At 36.8% G+C, this 13,668-nt stretch overlaps 1 protein-coding gene across 3 annotated transcripts in view; it reads right to left on the reverse strand.

Annotated features, from left to right (window-relative positions):
• The window catches only part of HERC2 (HECT and RLD domain containing E3 ubiquitin protein ligase 2), a 102,395-nt gene that overhangs the window by 20,497 nt on the left and 68,230 nt on the right, over nt 1-13,668 (reverse strand). For all 3 annotated transcript variants that reach the window (XM_014248806.2, XM_014248798.2, XM_005516513.3), the window contains 15 exons: nt 12,202-12,379; nt 11,692-11,773; nt 11,438-11,609; nt 9,373-9,517; nt 8,468-8,693; nt 7,578-7,749; nt 6,846-7,032; nt 5,951-6,091; nt 5,604-5,795; nt 4,175-4,328; nt 3,379-3,486; nt 2,151-2,282; nt 1,482-1,640; nt 1,272-1,390; nt 771-896 (listed from right to left, as the gene is read on the reverse strand). In XM_014248806.2, the coding sequence (XP_014104281.1) occupies nt 771-896; nt 1,272-1,390; nt 1,482-1,640; nt 2,151-2,282; nt 3,379-3,486; nt 4,175-4,328; nt 5,604-5,795; nt 5,951-6,091; nt 6,846-7,032; nt 7,578-7,749; nt 8,468-8,693; nt 9,373-9,517; nt 11,438-11,609; nt 11,692-11,773; nt 12,202-12,379 (2,293 nt within the window). The remainder of the gene's footprint in view (nt 1-770; nt 897-1,271; nt 1,391-1,481; nt 1,641-2,150; nt 2,283-3,378; nt 3,487-4,174; nt 4,329-5,603; nt 5,796-5,950; nt 6,092-6,845; nt 7,033-7,577; nt 7,750-8,467; nt 8,694-9,372; nt 9,518-11,437; nt 11,610-11,691; nt 11,774-12,201; nt 12,380-13,668) is intronic.

The following is a 13,668-nucleotide window of genomic DNA, read 5'->3' on the forward strand; positions in this document are numbered from 1 at the left end:
CCCTCATGGATGGGGTAACATCAAGTGTAGCCCCACTATCTCACATGGTTAGGTATCTAATTTCCTCTTTCAATCCAGAAATTTTCATAACCTGTAAAAAACATTCCCAGATTAATTATGTTTTCCACATCAAATCACATGTGCTTAACATTTTACCCTCCACTGCTAAACTAAGTCTCCTTTCCACAATTCAATGAATTTTCAAAGTTTGATTCCATTTCAAAGCAACGTTTCAGATTAATATTGTGAACAATATATTACTTCCTCCTTCTATAAACTTTTAAGATTTTCTTTCTGTTTAGATAGGTACCCCTCTTAGTTTCACTTTTATACTACAAAGGAGGCTTTTTGACCTTCTATTCCTCTTGCTCTTCTCTAGACTTCCTCAGCTTGTTTATTTTTACTTCGAGTACAGGGTCCATTTAAGACATTGTCGTGTTTTCCAACTGGATGTAAATAAAACCTTCAGAGTACTAAACTAACTAAATAGAAATATACAACACTACTATTAAAAAAGTTAATCAAAAAGTGTGCTTACAAGTTTTTCTGAGTTTCTCTATCTAGCTAGGTACTTTTTATTTTTCATTTGTGTATTTGATTCTCCTTTTAGAAGTAGGATTCTAGCTTTGTATATTTAATTCTCCTTTTTAGAAGCAGTATTCTGATTTTGTCAGTAAACATTACTGATATAGGACTAAGTGAGCTTAGCACATCTCAAAGAAATCCCAGAAGTATTTTAATGTGTTATTTCACTGATTGTACTGCATTACCTTAAAGAAAGGGCTGTGGAGCAATTGTTTGCCACCTCTCACAATGGGATCTTCATAGTCAAACTGTCGCTGCAAAGCTTCTGGAAGACCTTTAACCAAAGCAGCTAAAGCACTCCCTGTGAAACTCTAGAGACACCACACAACCAGAAAGTTAGTCATGGTGCATGCATTACAGGAAGTACATTATTTAGATGACTGTGACAAAACACAAATAACTTCCCAAACTACAGCTAGCTGCGCAAAGTACCATTTCCATCCACTTGTTCAAACAATATTATTTCTACCCCTTTTTGGCAATTCAAAGAGCAGACCTGTTATGTCTTGGAATTAGCCATTTTCCCCTTTCTGAACTGGAGTACCTTTACAGACTCCCGTGCAAGAAGACTATTCATTTGCCCATTTCCTATTTTGCCATGAACACAAGAAAATGTTGTACATCAGGTCTAGCACTTTAATCTTAATGTGAAAAAGGTGAAGAGGAGAGCACCACTGCCTTCTTACCAAAGCTCGTGTTTCTCCTTCATTATCCCCTAGGATCCGGTTGATGTTAATGGACTGGCCAAACTCCGTGGTGAGCAGCTTCCGTAGTCTCTGCAAAGCCCACATTCTGTGGCCAGCAGCTAAGGAAAAGTAAGCATACAAAGAACGTAATTACTTAAAACAATCATTGTAACTTCAAAAAAACAGACCTAATTTTAAGACTATACTCACCTAAGGCACTCAGTTGAGCACAAGCTGCAAGAGAAGCTGCCAAGCGAGGAACTATGCTCCTGTTGGAAGCAAAATTTAAGCGAAAATCCAACAAACACGTAACCAAATCCATTGAGGGACATGAAAGAATGCAACGATCTGAGAGAAGGTCTTTAGGGCCTGCAAGAAACAAAAAGGAACAACAAAGACAATAAAAAGCTGGGGAAGGTTTGTCCTCAGACTGAAATAAGAACAGAACATTGGCAGGATTTAGTTGACCAAACACAGCACTCTAGAATTCTAGTCTGCATGAGTTATCTATTCTACTTCCCTCTGAAGAGACAGGAAGAAAGATGTATGTTCATAACTTAATTTACTTAATTTTAAAACTGATGGTTTTTAAAAACTAAGAGCATTTCAGATGACCTGTGTCCCAGAAGTATCCTCTCTTCACTGATGAAGAGGCAAACTAGAGTGAGTACAAAATATTTTTCTCTCTTCTCTATGTACAAGTTCACCTCTCGGGACTTAGCTGAATATGCTTCCTAAGTATGAATGAAAATGTTTTCTTAGTATGAATCTAAACGAACTATTAAACTTAGGCACATAAATGCCATGCAATAAGTGCAGTGTAAAAATAAGACAATAAAATCTACTCTTACCCTCCTGTAGATGTATGTGATACCTTACCTGCAGCTGGCATGATGGGGTAAACTGTGAATCGCCATCCCCATCCATTCACAGACCCATCACTGATGAACTTCCACTTCAACTCATCTCCTGGAATTCGCAATTCACTAGACCAATCTGACCACTCACGACCTTACAGAAGGCAAGACAAACACACTCAGCTATACTGTCTGAGCCAATACACTAGCCACTCATCAGCAGCAATTGGTGAAGTATTAGAAACATCACACAAAGGCATTCAAGAAAAAAAAACTATGTAAAATACATGAACATAAATGTACAGATGTTACATTAAGTCTTAAAAAGTTCAAAACCAAGTCTTAAAAAGTTCAATTAGCACCGCTAGCAGATAGCCTAGTACCACAATCAGGAGGCAACTAAAAGAGCTTACTAAGATCCTTTGTCCTATTTTCAAATTATCTTTCACATTACAAAAATATATAATAACCTATATATTAAATTAAGCTTTACAGCTTCCAACCAGGAAGCAACCAGAAATATCTCAGTAATGAAGCATCTTTGGGAAAAAATGGGTCAACATGAAAAGCCCACATTGTGACTGCACAGGCAGTAACTACTGAGATCTTTGCACATAATGTAGTGTGTGGCTAAGTTCAAAATAAAATTTGATGAGATTAAAAATATTCCTCCAAAACTTACTACAAATTAATAATGCTTAAAAATTAAATCAGAGAGATCAAGATTAAAGATGTGAAGAACTCATGTAGAGTCACATACAAAGACCAGAGCAGGAAACAGAAAGAATGAGCACCAAGCTATTATTTCGGACATTTGACAGCAGAAGAGCATTTGTCTTGACTGTATGAAAGCTGAAATTTCTCTTATGTACTGCCTGAAAAAGGAAAAAAGCTAGCAAAGTAAGTATCCTTTTCCAATTTGTTAAAATGCACTTTGATTATATAGAAATTCACACATGTTGGCAGGGGTGCTAAACACTAAATTTTACACTCTATCCGCTCTTTGGAAGAACTTGACAACCTAACATGCACCTCCCAGAGATTCTCTATATCCAAAGACACAAGATCAATCTTTGCGCCTAGATCCTACAAACTTTTTAGTTAAAAAGACATTATCAATTTACACAAGTTTTCTGCTCTTTTACTGGCACAACCCTAACAAGAAGTCAGTCAGAGGCAGTGGCACATTTCCTTCAGCATTTAGGAGTGAATCACACAGGACACTTTCGGAAAGCACTTGTTCTCCGCACCTGATCGGACGGACACAATCCTGTTGACGCCATCCATTATGGTGAGCGGATCGTGGCGCCGCTCCGTGGAACACTGGCGGTCAAACTCTACCCTCAGTCCCTCAGCACCTAAACAGCAACAAAGAGCAATCAGTATCACAGACAAATGCAGCAGTTTAGAAATTCACATGAAATCAAACACAGTTGTTTGGAAGCCATAGCGCCCATTAATAAAAATAACTTCTTTTGATTTAATGACATTATTTGTCTGTAATGTCTTCTCATTGCAAGGCTTAAATCACAGCAAGCTTGTGTAGGTAGGGGCTAGCAGACAAAAGATCATACCAGAACATTCAAAACTGAAGTTGCAAAAGACAAAAAATGTCTATTTACACTTAAGGCAGATAGCTCCTTCTTGTCTGTAACTTTTGTTAAGTACTAGGTAAATTACTGAAGGAAGCACTAAATGAAAAGACAGCACTAAAACAAACAAATGTTTCCCTTGCTCGAACTAGAAATGAGTTTTCAATTGCTAAAACTGAAAAAGTCCTTCTCAACTTCATAACTGAATGGAGCACAGCAATGACAGGCAACTGAAATCACACAGTGAACCCAGAAATGCACATTGTATAGAATCGAGATTTTCATCAGCATGTAAGAAATCAGCTTCAAGAAATACTTTTTTTATAGCAACAGGACACATAACATGGCTTTAGAAGTTCAATACATGTTTTTGTAAGCTAAAGAATAGTTAATTTAATGCAGACAGGCTAAAAAATAATTGACTCTTGGCAACATAACTCTAAGAATTTCGTACCTGGTATTTTAACTGTGCCACTAGAAGATGTATCATCAGTATATGGATGGCTGCTCTCTACCACAACTGGTTGTGAAGAGAGGCGGCCACTTTGTGAATCAGTTGCTACATCTTCCAGTTCTGTAACACAAAGCTCCAACAACATATCAGCAACCTAAGAAAAGAAAACAAACAAAACACTCTACAAACTGTATGTTTGATTAATCCAAAAAATCTACATAAATTACCATTCTTCCCAAATTTAAAGTAAGCAACTTGTTTTTGGAAATCTGATTCATAAACCATCATATTATCTCAGAAATACTCTTTTTGGTACTGTTAGAGCTAGAAAAACTCCTAAAACTAAAAGCCAAAAAACTTCAGTTTTCAGTAAGTAAATGACAACATAAATAATTGTTTTCCCTTAAAAAAACAGCAAACTATTAAATATAAGCTATAGAGCCTATACCAGCTTAGAAAGGTATAAATATATTAACCAGTATGTAATACTGCAAAATGCTGTTTAGGGAAAAAAATGCAAGAAGTACTGATTTTAAAGGAGTTTCTAATAAAAATTCTGTATCCAAAACACAAAAACCCCACACAAACCCAAAGCTGTTCAGTTACTCACTATTAATGATAAAAAAACCCAGAGTTAATGTGTAAGTGAACATATAGCATGTATGTAATTTTACTGGGAAAACTCAAGCCCAACATAAATATACATAGCTAATCACCACAAATTGAGCAGGAGGAGTAACAGTTTTAGAAATCTTAAAAAAAACGTACTGTTACTCACTAGGAAAATCACTAGTTGAAAGGTAAAGCTACAAGAAATATTAAACAGCTTTTAATTCATTACTGTACATATATTCTATAAATAATATATGATTTATTACATTCTGCCAGCTATGTCAAAAAAAACCCCACACCCCACACTGTAAAAAGTTAAAAGCTTCAATGCATGAAATGTAAATATTAACAGTTCAGAAGAATTGTATGGTTAACAAGACAATATACTAACAGCATTTTTAGCTAGCAATACTGACTGCATCAAATTGAAAAATAAACTCAGATGCAAAAAAAGAACTACCATGGAAGTTTTTAAATTAACATTCTAGAGACTGAGTAAATAGAGCTTGGTTAATTCAGCTGCATTCCAATACCCACCGACTCTTGGTCAATACACAAAAACATTCTATCTTAATGTCTAATTGCAGCATGAAAAATGGAGAAATTAGTCTGTTACTAACATCTGCAACACACACACATATTCATGCAATATTTCCATTGAAATGGTTAAAGCTCATATGCATTTGAGTTCAACTGAAATTTTCATGTATAAGAAGTTTCTTAGGATGCTGAACTGCACTTCGAATACAAGAAAATATTCCAGCAAGCTAGTAATAAAAAAGGACACAGTTAAAATGCAACAGAAACAAAACCTGACCTGTGGGTAAGCTGTGCCCATGCCAGACAGCACGGCTGAGAGAACATCTCTTCCCTTTTCACCTGCTCGGTTGGACACCGCAAGCTTTAACAGGTCAACCATGACTCGCGTGTCATCTGGCACCAGGAGACTTGTAAACTCATCCAAGTACTGTGGTTCTGGGCCAGATACCTTACTCTGGCTTTCTACATCCTAGAAAACAAACAACAAACATCCCTCTGTCTTTGGGCAGATGTTTAAAAATGCAGTCATTTACAGAATAATTTTTAAAGCACAAAAACCAGAAAAGCTGCTTGATAAAAGCACAATGAGGAATTAAGTTTTGAGAAGAGAATTGACAACATTACTTCTTTGGTTTTTGTCATAGTTTCTGCAATAATACTGGCAGCTCCAGGATCATCTGTGACTGGAATGAAAGGACGGGAAGAGGCAGCAGCAGCTGAGGGAGTCACAGCAGATGGTGTCACAGCATCTTCGGAAGGAACAACCTAGCCAAAACAAATAATAACTAATGAAATCTTCAACAAGACACCATACAACCGTTAAGACTTAACTGTTTATTAGAAGGGCTAGTGCTCAAAGACAGCAGCAATTTAAAAACAGCCCTAAATTCAAAACCAACAGATTCACTGCCTTTATTTTTAGCTTCTATTTTATGTTCCCAGTGTGGGTAAGACAACAAACACTCCCCTCAGTGCCAGCTGCTACAAAAACAAAAAAGAATAAAACATCTGCCTGTAGAAAAGTCTACAAAAGCAGAAGGCAAGCCCTGCCAATACATATGAAGTTCACTGTTTATAAATGCAAAAGACCTCTTCAGTAGCAATCCTTTTCTGTTTTCTGCTTTTGTTAGCAGTTGAGAATCAACATAGTAGAATTTCATTCAGGGCCTTGTGTCAACATTAGTTGATCTAAGTTTACAACTAAATTTCCTTAAATAATGGTCAAATATTCTGCTATTCTTGACTTTCTTTTAATATCACTCCTGTAAAATGAATTCAGTATCTCTAAAATATTGCTAGAAATCATCATGATTGCATTTAAATGACACAATGCTTTCTGACAGTTCAAAACTGATCTTACACTAAAATTTTAGTTTTTTCAAATGTGACATGTGCAGAGAACCTAGTACTGAAATTAGAGCATGAAGGAATTTTTTATTCTCTGCTACTATCAGACTAGTTGAGATATTTATCAGCCTTACAGTTAAAAACTAATGAAAAAAATAATGTGACACTTTACCTCCCCTCTCCTGTCCTGCCATGGGTTTGGACTCAGCCTCTCCTCAATATCTCCTACAAGCACACACTCATCTCCATTTGCAGGGCTTCCTGCAGAAGTGGCATCTGCTGGGGGGGCTGGCGATGAAGAGGGACATTCTACTGGTGCAATCATACTTGCAGGCATCAATGCTCCAACAACTGCATCCCTGAAATCATTTAGGATGGATTAACATAAACCTAATTATACACCCTTGTTGAACTTGAAAAATTTTATTAGCTTGTCTTAATAAAATAAGGTAAGGCTTCCAAGCTCTAGAATTTAAACAGTAGTCCATTGTTATTCTTCTCTGGGCCTGAAGCCTCAGTATTTAACATGAGTTCCTCTGTATAAATTTTAGCACAAATACTCTGTTCTCTATTAACAATGACAGCACTGCAAAGTTTTATTGTTATTTCCACTCTGCCCTCTACTGCTTCCTCTGTACCACCCATCATGATTTACTTACATGGCTTGTACATTATTTACTTGAGCATTTCTGAATGAATGATTTTTTCCCCCAGACAATGTAAACTTTTGTAAACATAACAACAAAGCTAACATCGACATCGAAAGAAAATTTAAATGAAGCTTAGGCCTATCCTGAGGAGATCAAACTTGATGAAACAATTTATACCTGACTCAACAGTCCCTAACAGATGGTAAGCTATGTCATCTTTTGCTCTGCAACAGAAAGAATGTTCCCATGCCTACCTGGCATACATGATTTGTAATGCAATCAGTATGTGAGACAATGCCTGCTGTTTGGCAACATTCCCATCAAGTGACAGGAGAATCTTAGCAAGGGAAGGGCGATTCGGCTTGGAACTGTTCGCCCCACTGATTTTGTTACTGGCAGCAGAAGAATCTGCATCTGAAGGAACACCTAAAAAGAGGCAAGGGGAAAGAGAAGGTAAGCGCTTTTTAATGGCATAATACATAAAAGGAAATGGTTTATCCAACTTCTTGTTAAATCAGAAGAGATGACTTGAACTAACTCTACAGGAGATTTTTAAACTGCAGTGCCTACACTTGTAATATTAAAGTTAATACTGAAGCTTTTCAACAAGGGCTTTCATAAAACAGTATTTGATCTTGTTACTTACTTATGAGGATTAAGGTAATACTGATAAAAATATTTTAGTGATCAGCACCTAAAACAAGTTTTACTTACACAAACATTCTGAAATAGCAAGAATATCCATTAGGTACAAGCTGCCTTGCTCATGAAAGCTTAATTAGCAAGACGTTAGATGCTTTTATATTCAACACAAAACACTGCTGCTTTGATTCCCTAATTCTTAAGTCACCTACATTAGAAACAAGAGGAAATGTGTAAGAAGATTACTATTAGTGTAGCATTCATCTATCATTACCTCCATAAAGAGTAACTCATTGGGGTGTTTGAGAATGCATGTTGCACTTTTAATTTAGAAGTTCCACTTCCAAGAAGAGTTTTACCAGAGGTGTATTTTGCTGTTTTGTGATTTATTCTTTTTTTAAACCATTTTCTTTTGCACTCTTCTATCACCTATTGAATCACACACAAAACAGACACTCCAATGACAGTTAAGGAAGACAAGTTTAAGGCAGCAAATACCAACCAAGATAAGAAGCACCTAAAGGGTCCCTCGCTGTCTGGAAAAGGACTGGCTCATGAACAGATGGTGTAGCTACATCCACCGTTGTCCATGCCACACTGTGGGAAGACCCACAAGCAACCCGAGTGATTTTCTGGCCTTCCAAGCCCTGGACAAGAGTGGGTTTTCTATTGACTGTAGTAGTTCCATTGCCTTGTTGTCCATGGTCATTGTCACCCCAAGCATAAACCTGCCAGAGAAAATTTCCACGAATTACTCAGCTCCACTGCTTATCTCCTTTCAATGCTTTCTTAAAAATTCCTAAAAAAAATGTTTATTAGTAATCTAGGACACTTTAGACAATCTATTGTCAAGACATTCCCCCCCCCCTCCATTAAATAATGCAGGCATTATCATACATTAAAAGAAGAAAAAACAATCAAAGCAGCCCTTTATCAGATGGTTCATAAATTATTACTAAATCATAATTGATCAATTGATTCGCAAGTCACTCAATGTTCATAGTAAGTTAGAGGAATCAATTGCTTAGTAATTACACTGCAGATTTGAAGCAATATTATAAAGCTGAAAAATCTCTCAAGAATACTATGACTGCTGCTATATTTCCAGAGTAAGAAGCAGAAAGCTGATGATGAGATAATACAAGGAAAACTCTACAAAAGTTACTATGACAAAAATATTTCAGCTCCAATACTAATATTTTAAATTACAATCATGCTTATATTTATTCAGGACTTTTATAAGCAAATATAATTAGAAATTTTTATTTCATTTAATCAGCATCTATACTGTTACATGTAACTGTATAACTGTTATACATACTGTTATACCAGTAATTACATATAATAAATAGTTTATTCCTTTCTGCATCAAGGAAAGAGGGGACAGGAAGGTGATGCACAACATACCTGTCCAGTGTCAGTCACTGCCAGACAGTGGAGTGCTCCCACAGCCACGTGCACAATCTTTTTGCCCCTCAGTCCTTCCACAACCTGTGGCTTTCGTACATGCACATCTGTGCCATGGCCTAGCCTGAAGTAGTCACCCTTACCCCTGCAACAGACAGTAAATTTGACATTCAGAACAGCTGGACTGTTTACACACTCCTCCTCAATGCAGGTTCCCAATTGAATATACTCCATTCATCCCTGCCTCAAACACACACACCAACTAGCAAATGCTTCCAAATTGAATCCCAAGAATCCCTCATAAGAATGAGGATAACTGCGGTTCTATTACACTGTAGCTTTTCACATCAATACAGAAGAGCACGACTACGACTATTTTTTAAATGCAAAGCAACTGGCATTACATTTCATTTCCTCTGCTGCAGAAACACTGCAATAATAAACACAAAATTAATGTCATTTGATGAGACTTGGTCATATTTAACTACAGAAGATAAACTTAACAACAACAGAACCTTTAACCTAGGTCTGCTTCTACAGAAAAAATACATAGGGAACTAAAAATGCTTTCAGAATTTATTTTTTTCACATTGCTGGAAGCCTCAATATAGATTCTCAAGTCTCCAGAATTTAAATTCTTCCAAAATTGGTATACAAAAACTGCACTAAAAAGAATAGCATACACAAAAGTAATGTTGACACCTTAAAATGCCTCTACCAAGAATATCAATAAAGAAGAAAAAAACCCTGATATTTTTTCCACTATGTTTTTAGTAACCACTCACTCAGTTCTTTTGCTCACCACCAATTTTTCTGAAGAAAGGTTATGCTGGAGAGAAACAAGATCTAGAGTACTGTTATCTACCTGAAGTTATAACACAGAAGTGATGACTTTTTTCCTCAAACCATAACAAATTCAAGAATAAAAGTTTAAAAGCAATTCAGCCATCCCCAGCAGAAACAGACCCAAAAATCTCCTTTTAGACCTGTAATGTCATGAAATAGATGTAGAATTTTGACTAGACCTAACAGTGTTAAGAAAAACTAGGGCAAGGAAGGAACGAACAAGAATTTTGACATGAGTTCTTAATTTAAAAAAAAAGACTGTCAAATAATCTTCCCTCCTGCTCCTTTTGTCACTACAAAAAAAAAAAATTGGAGGTAGAGAAAGAAAGAAATACAGTTTCCAATGGCCACTCTGAAAAACAACTCTGTGAAAAACTTCTCTCCCCTTTAACAACAGTAGTAACCTATAAAAATCTAAAGTTTCGAGGATTTGTCTTCATGTTATTCAGCAACTGATGACAACACAACAAGAATGATTGGTTTAAGTCTACTTAGTTTTGATATACATCAAATAGGTCACAGTCTTATTACACAAGAATGGGGTAAGACCTTGATCTGATTAGTGCTCTGAAGTTGACCTGCCATGCAGTAAGCTCTCAGATTTTACAAAAAGGTTTATGAATTAAAAAAGCCAGATTCATGTTCAAAACAAAGCAGAAGCAAGTAGGAAAACAGGAGAAAAATAAAACCATATCTGAGTAGCTCTCAGTGATTGTCTCGTATCAATTCTTGCTCCAAGGCATCATTACTGACAACTCAGTGGCCTTCTGAGCAGCAACAAGCTGTTGTTGTGTTCCTGTGTTCCCAAGGAAGTTCTTCCCATCTGCTCTGAATTTCAGCTTACTTCCTTACCCTCCTGCCTCCTTACTCTCTCAAGTCTCTGCTTTAACTGTTGGCTTCATACTCCAAGCTATGGCTCTCAAGTTTTCCTGTTCATCTCCACTCTTAACATTCCTTTACATGTCCTCATGGTGACCAAGAGAAGAAATGATCTTCCCTTTCTGCCACTAGTTCAGTCAGAGCCAGGCATTCTAACAGAGTACAGCAAACAAGAAAGCATGCTAGGAGACACAGAGCAATTGAATGGATACAGCTCACATGGAAGAGCTGCCAGTTTAAAAGACAAAGCACACAGATAAGGCACAAATGGAGTAAAAAAATCATTAAATACAGCACAGAGCAACTGATTTGTTAATACTTCCTGTCAAATGTAACATACCATGTCCATACCACTCCTGACTTGGTCAGTGCCAACGAGAACTGTGCACCACACTCAATCTGACAAACACCTTGGCCATTCAGTCTTTCAATGTTCTGAGGAATGTTGCATCCTTCACTTCCTCCTCGGCCCAGCTTTCCAAAATCACCATCACCCCAAGAAAACACCAAACCTAACAAACATCAAATTGCAGGTCAAACAATGATCACAGTAATCCCATGTTCTAGAAAGCTTCTGAAACAAGATACTCCTACCTTCATCCGTCAAAGCAAGAGTCTGAGCATCTCTGCTTCCACACGCAACCTGAATGACTCGGTGGCCAAGGAGCACTTTAACCTAAAAAACAGAAGGAGTAAGAAAAAATTTTTCAAAGAAATTATGTTCTAAAATCTAACATACATTTCCAAGGTCTTATGACCCATCTCGGTCATTGCACCCAGCCTGAGCGAAGAACTATCCAGCGATGCTCAGAATCCAACACTGCTACATGGTAGCTGCCAGCTGTGTATCAAAGTGGATGCAGGACATGAATGCTGAAAGCACCACTTGCCATTTTCCATCACTTCCCAAGAAAGAGTGGATCTTTTTGGCCTTTCTGAAACAGCTTTACTTTCACTAGAGGTATGGGTACCAAAACCTAATTTAGATCACTCCAAAACAATGTCCTCATACTGTCTTCATGTTTTTTGTTACTTTAGCTTCATGCTGCTGTCTTTTGCTAAACATGTTTGCATTTCATCAGAAACAAGAAACATTGATTTTACCATCTTAGGCTTCAGCTGTGTGGTATTATCTCCGTGTCCTAGTCTTCCATATTCTCCAAGACCCCAGGTATACAGTTCACCACTAGAGGTAATAGCAGCACTGTGTGAACTGCCACAGGCAATATCACGGATGCGTTTGGTTTTCAACGCTTCTATCAGCCTGGGTTTATCACAGTTCCTGGAGAAAGCGAACAACAAATCCACGGTGTTAATCAAAAAATAGCCACACAATATACCCCAGCTGTTGCAGTACAGATTGTGCAGTAATCTCAAGATAAGGTAATATGCAACACTCTGATTCCAAGATGCATTCTTTAGCAGCACCATAAATCCAAAGTTTACACTGGTTTAATGTACTTCAAAGTTTATTTAGAGAATATTTTATGTGTACGTTGCCAAACTTGGGTGAGAAATTCAAAATGCCAATGTGATGAATTAATTAAACAGCGCATAATAGAAAGTGAAAACCAATTTCCTGTCACTGCCCAAAGTTGAGGGATTTATTAGCAGTGGACACACAGTAAGATTAAGATATGACACTCCCATCCCAACTTTGTTCTTCACGATAAATAAATCAAAAGTAGAATTTACAGTCAAGACTTCTATGTGAGTACTGCTAACATTTATTTGTCATGTGGATACAGTGTTCCCTTAATTCCAAAAAAGATTCAACTCAAGATTTTCTAATACTGGCTGTACCAGAATCACTAAAAAGATTCCTTAAAATTATGCATGCCTCTGGAAATACTGCTACTGTGAAATGCCCAGGAGTTCCAAATCTCACTTCCAGTAAAACTACATAAAACAAGAGGCAGTTGAGCAATAAACAGCCATACTACTCTCATCTGGACTTCCCTTTTCATTAGTCTGACCCAGCCTTATAAACATTTATTTTCTGTAACATAATAACCATCTGATTTTAATTTTGTATGTATTATGGCTAGGTCCTCAAAATATATCAAAATTATAAAAGTATTTACCCATGGGCTTTGTATATGAGGGTTTTTTCTTTAAAAATACTGTTCTGTGGGTACATGCAAAGTAAATATGAGAAAATTCAAATTTTTCTCAAAGCTGTCATGTGGAAGATTAAACTCTGTATTACTAAAAAGTGGAAGAAGTTTATTTCTGGTTAACAAGTATGTGAAGTGAAGTCTGAAGAAAAGGGCTATAAAATGACAGCTAAAATGATGAACTGTTACAGCTGTTCAGCTCAGGAATATAAAATTGCTATGGTTTTACTCCTCAAGGCACCTCTGAAAACCATACCTTACAGAAGTAACCAAAAATTGCATGTCCAAAAATACATAATTTCATCAAGAAATTTGAAAATACTAATCAAGATTTCATCCATCTTCCCAAGTATTATATTAATTGAATGCCTCCTTTCTAAATGGCTGAAGCCTGCTACAAATGCTGCACCATCAATTGGCACATACTGTGGGAAAAAAAAAGTCTTCTTAAAAC

Source organism: Pseudopodoces humilis, chromosome 2, assembly GCF_049639895.1.
Source record: "Pseudopodoces humilis isolate 2021_Gansu_Grassland_sample_001 chromosome 2, ASM4963989v1, whole genome shotgun sequence".
Classification (NCBI taxonomy): domain Eukaryota; kingdom Metazoa; phylum Chordata; class Aves; order Passeriformes; family Paridae; genus Pseudopodoces; species Pseudopodoces humilis.